Source organism: Festucalex cinctus, chromosome 17 (assembly GCF_051991245.1).
Source record: "Festucalex cinctus isolate MCC-2025b chromosome 17, RoL_Fcin_1.0, whole genome shotgun sequence".
Classification (NCBI taxonomy): Eukaryota; Metazoa; Chordata; class Actinopteri; order Syngnathiformes; family Syngnathidae; genus Festucalex; species Festucalex cinctus.
In genome coordinates, this window is record NC_135427.1 from 16,111,935 (window position 1) to 16,120,170 (window position 8,236).

At 35.6% G+C, this 8,236-nt stretch overlaps 1 protein-coding gene across 2 annotated transcripts in view; it reads left to right on the forward strand.

The window, feature by feature from the left end:
- LOC144005471 (adenosine kinase-like) overlaps nt 1-5,586 on the forward strand; it is a 106,523-nt gene extending 100,937 nt beyond the window's left edge. For both annotated transcript variants that reach the window (XM_077503685.1, XM_077503687.1), the window contains exons 10-11: nt 5,106-5,192; nt 5,310-5,586. In XM_077503685.1, coding sequence (XP_077359811.1) covers nt 5,106-5,192; nt 5,310-5,434 — 212 coding nt within the window. In that variant the 3' untranslated portion in view covers nt 5,435-5,586. The remainder of the gene's footprint in view (nt 1-5,105; nt 5,193-5,309) is intronic.
- The last annotated feature ends 2,650 nt before the right edge of the window (nt 5,587-8,236 follow it).

Genomic DNA, 8,236 nt, shown 5'->3' on the forward strand with positions numbered 1-8,236 from the left:
TCTTGACAGCTGCTGCGTTATTCCGCCATCCTTGCGATTGTTTACGTTGCGTGCATCCTATTAGCCAAAATCAATTAACGCCAAAGTGGCCGTCCTGGCACGGCACATTCAAATGTTTTCTTTCGTGTCTCGTCTTTATGGGTCGGCGTTGCGGTAATTACAGGCCACGCGTGCGTCTTGTTTGCAAGTCGATGCTTGCGGCAGTGAAGCATATTGAAACGTCGACTCGTTTCCAACGTTTCGCCTTTGCCAAGAAGGTTTTGGTGTCTTCTTCTCGCTCGTTTTGGCCGCGACGCAGCGGGAAGCGTTCCAGAAGACGAAGTTTCTCACATGGAAGGCGTCGTTCCACTCGCGTGGCGAACGCAACAAGGCGATGAGGGAGAAGAAGTTGACATCATCGTGACAAAGCCAATCATGCCATCGTGACAGGATGCACGGAAATATCTCAAGGGCCCGTCCACAAAATTGAAGGAAGTCGGCCATTTTGGCCTGAAGCAGCCATTTTGGTCGAATTCCAAAGTCTTTTGGCCAACTCATGGACTTGCATATGGATTAGGGGTGTTAAAAAAAAATTGATTTGGCAATGTATCGCGATATTTACAGCAAGCAGTTCTCGTATCGATTCAGTATGCAACCGGAATCAATTTTTGATGGAAATATTCAACAAAACATCTTACTTAGTGTTAGGGTTCACACTAGGGATACTTGACTCATTGAGTCATTTTCAGCAGTAAAAAGTTAATATTTTGTCTATAATTAATGTGGTAACTTCATTATTTTTCATGTACAATTAATACCTTTAAAAAGTGATTTTTCTACCTGCTGATGACTGATGATATCACCTGTGCTGAGGAAGTAGGTAACAGCCAATCATGGCTCAGTTTACTGACCGTTAAACTGGTTACCCGTTACCTACTTCCTCGGCACAGGTGATGTCATCAACAATCGACAGCAAGTAGAAAAAATACTTTTTAAAGGTATTAATTGTACATGGAAAATAATGAATTTATCAAATTCATTCTGGACCAAATTTTAACTTTTCACTGCTGAAAATTGTTCAATGAGTCAAGTATGCCTTTAAGCATGGAAAAATGTTCTATTAATGGAATATGAAGCCTAAACATTTTATTTCAATGCTGTTCAAACATGAAACCTGTTTGTTAATTTAAATACAGTGGCTCACAAGCCTGGAATTTCAGATAAATACATTTTCATACAAAACTTAGTGTACATGTACAAGTTGGTTAGTGTTTTATAAATTTGATTTAAAACAATAATCGACTTATAGATTTGTAAATCGGAATCAAATCAAATCGTGACCTATGAATCGTGATACAGATCGAATTGCCTGATATGAGGCAAGTCACACCCCTACTATGGAAGCACTGTCAATGACGCTTACGCACCGTTGGGAGAAGTGAAGCCACTGGTGGCCATCTTGCGTTGCCATTCACTAAGGGTTGCCCAACTTTTTTCACTACCGCAAAAATTCCACCGTGTATGACATTATAGTTGTTCCAACAAGTCTGGGAGAAGCACAACACGTAGATTTCAGAGAGTTTTTTCCCGCCAACATCACATCATGTAGGCGGAGCATCGTGACAAATGTTTGACGACGTTGGCGTCAAAGAAAGACCGAACTCCTAATTGAAGCCGCGACGTCTGAACCGCACGTGCATTCAGCTGTTTTTTTGTTCTCCGCCGGTTGGCACTTCTGAAAGGAATGTGGCTAATAAAGGGGCTTAATTGTTTCTAATTTCAAAGAGGCTCCTGTTGAAAGACCTTCTCCAGTTTAATCAGCGCCACACAAGAGTCATAATGAGGATATTAGGAACAAAAAGACGCCATTCGAGTGCTTCTTTTCCTCTCCGTTCTTCCTGGTTCTATGTGTCAAAAGGCACAAGTTTGACATTCTTGGAACAATTGGATCACACGCCGGTCCAGTCCTTCTAAACTGGGGTCTCTCTCGCCACAAAATGAAGCTTAGGGGTTCTCTTATGTCACATCATGAACTGGCTGATATGTGGACTAGGAGTGTCACGATATATCGATAAATCGTGATACTTTGTGTCCCGATAGATTATCGATACGCCTACACGTGTCGCAATATTTGTAATTTAATATTCAGCCGCTTTAACGGCTCCCTTGTTCATGACTTATTGAGCAATGACTTGGCGGGCCACTAGGGGGGAGCGCCTCATAAGAGTGGCGGGGAAATGGACACAAGTCTTCAGGTGAAGAAGACTCATGATCTTAGTTTTTATTATTATAGTTTTTAAATATTTTTATTATTATTATTATTATTATTATTATTTATATATTATATTATGTATTTATATTTATGTATATTATTTTGTTATAATAGTATGAATTATTTTTTTATTCTTTTTATTTGTATTTATTTATATTTATTATTTATTTCTATTATTATTGTTATTATTATTATTATTATTTCATGATGTTTTATCGTGGCTTTATTACCTGAGCAATATATCGATAATCGCGGTTAGCGTCATATCATGAGCTAATCGATATTGTGAGCCTTGTATCGCATTATCGCATATTGTATCGTAGCTCTAAAGTGCTGTAAAAAAAAAATTTTAATCCATTAAAATAAATTCTGAAAAAAAATGTAAATAATAAAATATTTGACATACACAAGTATATCGTCTAAGTGGAACATCCTTTTTTAAAAATATATATATTTTTTTAAATTTAGTTAAAAAAAATCAACCTTTGAACTGTTTTTATTCTTGTAAAAAAAAAAATGTAAATAGTAAAATATTTGACATATATATCCCCAAAGTGGAACGTCTTTTTTAAAAAAAACATTTTTTCAAAGTCTTCAGGTGAAGACTCGTGAGCTTAGTTATTATTATTATTATTATTAATTTGTTATTTTATTTATATTTTTATATATTATATATTTATATATTAAATTATGTATTTATATTCCATTTATATTTATTTATATTATCTTTTTTTTAATAATTATTTTGTATTATTTATTTATATTACGTATTGTTATTATTTTATGATTACTTTTATCGTAGACTATCGAGGATTTATTACCTGAGCAATATGTTGCTAATCGCGGTATCATCGCACGCATATCGTATGGTACCGTGAGGTACCCACCGCTTCCCACCCCTAATGTGGACTAAAGCATGATGACGTCACTAAACTTTGTGGGTCCCGGAAACCCTCACAGGAGAGAACGAAATGCTGTAAGAATGAAACCCGCTTTATACCGTTCGGTCAGATTTAACCTGTTTTGCTATTTGAAAGCAATGAAGTTATCATATATGCCCGTCTTTGAAAAATAATAGGAAAAAAAGCGGTAATTTGAAAGCAATACAAATTTTATTAATATTTTAAATTAGGACAGGGAGTCCTCGAGTTAAGGCGTACTCGATTTAAGGTTACGCCCGGTTCGCCATTTTGGCTCCTTGTCCGCCATTTTGGCTGCAGTGTTTTCACCTCGTCCGCTATTTAGCCCTTAAGCACTTGTGGGAGTATCTTTGGCTTTTTCGCCCCTTCTTTTCCATCCACCTCTAAGCAGTAACAGTAAGTACAGTATCTTATTTTTTTATTTATTTTTTTATGTATTTTAGATTGTTTATGCAAATTATTTTGATGTAAAATATTGATTTTAATGCGGAAATTCGACTTGAGTCGAAATTCGGGTTACATCGCTACTTCAACGTAACTTGAGGACTCCCTGTATTTTTAAATTTTGTATTTAAAAATGTGATTAAATTAAATGCCATTTGAAAGCAAATAAAGGTTGGACCCAAAATGTCATTCTTGTGGGGGAACTTCACTTTTCCTGATTTATCAGTTCCAGAATCTCTGAAAAACTGACACATTCAAAATCCAAAGCAATACTGACAAAAGGAAGTAATGTCATTCCAAATAATCCGTTCCATAGCTTTACATTCAAACACAGTGTGAAAATAATATGTGACTAATGAAGCGGATAAATGAGAATTGAACAGAATTCAAGGGGCGGCAAGGTGGAGTCCAGCTTTCAACTTTTATGAGCAACTGGCAGTAATAATAAGCCATCCTGTCTGCTCGTTGGAGCAATATCACTGATAAATATCACTGATAAAGGATGACTCATCCATTTATTCACGTCAGACAGGCTATTAATAAATGAGGAGATGATGTGGAGTTGTTGTGAGGATATTGTTGGAATGGGTGAAAAATGTCTTGTTGGCACGTCATTCTTTAGCGTGACTGTTTATGTGTCCAAATGATTTGGAATGGGCCCTTCCTGAGTCTCCTCGTGTTTTGTTTCTATTTATCATCAATGTGCCAAGGAACAAAAAAAAAAAAAAAAAAAAGACGTTACGAGTGGGTTTAATCCGCAACGCCTGACTGCTAATAGAATTAGATTATTGTGTTTATTTAAGAACATAATGTGGTGGTGTTTGTTGTGTGTTTTGCCCCGCAGGAAAACGACACCAACAATTTTTGGCAGATTGTCGAGTCTGGGGACATTTTCAACATCACCTCACGTACTACTTAGATTGCGCCACCAGTAAACAAACACTAACGCGTCTTTTGTCCAGCACACCTTGTTTTTTATTATTTAATATTTTTTTCTTAAGAAAATTAGGTTGTTATGACATATGAAATGCTTTGTCGCCTTTAAGTTTGCTTTTTTCTTCTTCTTGTTTTTCTTGCTTTTGCACATTTTTTTTCAAATAAGGTAATATATATATAAGTGGTACATCTTTTTTTTTTAAACATTTTTTTCCCAATTTGGTTAAAAAAAACATATTTGAACTGTTTTTATTATTGAAATAAAAAAAAAATACATATGAAAATATTGTACTACATACAAAAATACACTTTGAGTGGTGTAATATTTTTAAAAGTAAAATGTTAAAACTATATCTCAATTTTTTTGTTTTCATTCATTAGCCTATGTTGAATTGAGTAGTGAATTTTGTAATAAATCTCATTTTAAGGTGTCATATATTTTCGATTACTTATTATAATAATAATAATATTAAATGGTAACTATATTAAATCTTCCATATGCACCACTTTTTGAAATGTATGTCGAGCTTGACCACGTTTTGTGTCATTCCCAGGTGAGAAGGTGACGATGTTCCCTGTCTTGGACATCGATCAGAATCACATCGTGGACACAAACGGAGCTGGAGACGCATTTGTTGGAGGTACGCTGGAAGAAAAAAAATATATATATATATATTTTTTTTTTTCCCGAGGGTGTACGTTGTGAAGACTGGGGTGCGGAACAAGATTTATTTGTGGGTCACGTGTGGTCTCGCCAGGCTTCCTGTCGGCATTGGTCCAGGAGCACCCCCTTGAGGAGTGCATCCGAGCGGGACACTACGCCGCCAACGTCATCATCCGACGGGTGGGCTGCACCTTCCCGGAGAAGCCCGACTTTCACTAGACGCACCTCGTACGTGTCCCGCCCAAACACGCTCGTACGTGCGCGCGCACGCGCGTCGGGATTTTATCTACGTTGTTTTTTTTTTTTTTTTCTACTCACAGTTGACGACCATCCCGGAAGCAAACACGAATAAACATTTGTTTTTACCAGCATCGATTGAACGTTGATTTCTCTTCCGACTTTGGAGTATTTTGTATCAGTCCAAAAATAATAAGTAGATTACGTACAATATATTAACTACACGTCGTTTCTAAGAATTTCAACTCATTTGAATTTAATGACCTTATGACATTTTCCCTATTTATTATGTATTTATTATGTATTTTTATATTTAGATTTATATTATTTTTATTATAATATGAATTATTTTTTATTCTTTTTTTATTAGTATTTATTTTTATCTATTGATATTAATTTTATTTTTATTTATTATTTATTTCTATTATTTTTATTTTTATTTTATATATAATATATATTTTTATTTTATGTATATATAGATTATTTTTATATGAATTATTTTATTTTTTTATATTAATTTTTAATATTTATTGATGTTTATTTAATTTTATTTTTTTTTATTTATTATTATTATTATTATATTATTTTATTATATTATTATATAATATTAGTTTTATCATATTGCCGTGGATTTATTACCTGAGCAAATATCGATAATCACGGGTTCGTCATATCGTGAGATAATCATTATCGTGAGCCTTGTATTGCATATCGTAACTCTTAAGTGCCGCAAAAAAACATTTTTAATCCATTAAAATAAATTATGAAAACAAATGTTAATAATAAAATATTTTACATATCCGCTTAATGAAGCATCCTTTTTTTAAAAATTTCTTTTCAATTTGGTAAAAATAAATAAATAAAAAAAAAAAATCTTCTTTGAACTATTTTTATTATTGAAATAAAAAATACACTAGAGAGAGAATAGAATACAAGAAAATCATGTTCATTTTAATAAATAAAGTAATTTTGATTAAAATGATATTTGACAAAATCGTTGCCATTGACGGCTAATGACGTCATATCAAAGATGCAGTTGAACCAGGCTGGCAATTAGTTAAAAAAAAAAAAAAAAAAGTGATAAAAATGGACGTTTAAAATACATTTTTGTTTCAGTAAAATGCATTGATATTAATCGATATTTTAATCAATTCAACTGACATGGAATTTTTACTCATGGATGGGAAATAGGAGGAACAATTTGTTACTTTTAATTTAACCATCCATCCATTTTCTAGACCGCTTATTCCTCACAAGGGTCACGGGGGGTGCTGGAGCCTATCTCAGCTGGCTTTGGGCAGTAGGCGGGGTACACCCTGGACTGGTTGCCAGCCAATCACAGGGCACTTTTAATTAATATTACACATTTTTATATTAGTCTTATCCTAGTAGAGTCAATCAAGTTGATGGCTCCCACCCACAAAAAAAACAAAATAACAACAACCTGCTTTTTCTACACAGATGCGCCCTGAAAGAAATGGGGGTGTTGGGTGGGTGGGGGGTTTGCACATTTGTGACTGGGCGAGATCGCCCCTCACATGGCAGCTGGCTCATTGGCCTCCCTCAAGATGACAGATGGCAAAAGACAAACGCACACACAAGCACAAAAAAGGGAGGCAGACATGATGAAGTCGTGACAATGGATGTCACTTTCTCCGTCGAACTTTACACCTCGCTCCATTAACCGCAGGTGGAAACTTATGGACAAAATGTGGGGCACCCTCCAAATAAAAAAAAAAAGTGATATTTACTGCACCCAGTAGGGAAAAAAAAGTTACTTACACAAACGTTTGAAAATAATTTAAACATTTTTACAGCTGTAATGGCCTACTGTGAAGCGCTAACAAAACATTTTTGTTGGGAAAGGGGGAGGGGCCAGAACGGATTAATGGCATTTGCATTCATTTCAATGAGGAAAGTTGATTTGAGGTACGAATGAATCAACACAGTAGTGGTAAGAGAGACCCCTGGCCACTGTTTTCCTCAGCAGATGGGCGGCACTGTTTTGTGTGGTAGTTGGCAAGGATTGCGGGGGGGGGGGGGGGGGGGGGTCATAGTGGTGGGCAGACTGCAATGGTGGCACATGCTCGTCCAATTGAAATGATGGAGGACCCGTCGGGGGGCCCCCGGCTTGACATTCATTAGAAAACACAGTAGACACCCCCCCTTCTATTCTTTGAGTCCACCTGCCCCCCACTGGCTGCATTCACACGTCGGATTTGCGGCCAATTAACAGCACGCACGTTCAACAACATGTCGGCGGCGCCGTGGAAACGCGACAAACGCTGGACAAACTGGCAAACTCCACTGATTGAAACGCAAATCAAAAACAGGGTCTCCTCCTGGATGAAATGTGACCCCATTTGATTGATTTATCTCATTACGATTTATTTTTCTAACTAAAGGCCCTAAGTGTCCTCTTGGATAAAATGTGTCCCCATTTTGTGGAAACACCACAACAGAATAATGCTTTTTTAAATTACACATTTATTCGTTTGTTTACATTATCCACAGCAGTCTTTTCTCGTGGCCCTAAGTCTCCTCTTGGATAAAATGTGATCCCATTCTTTGAAAATGCTTCAAAACAGAACAATTATATTTATTTTATTTTTTTATTATTCATTTATGTATTTATTTGTTCACATCATTCACAGAAGATACTTCTTTTTCTCATGGCCCTAAGTCTCCTCTTGGATAAAATGTGTCCCCATTTTGTGGAAACACCACAACAGAATAATGCTTTTTTAAATTACACATTTATTCGTTTGTTTACATTATCCAGGA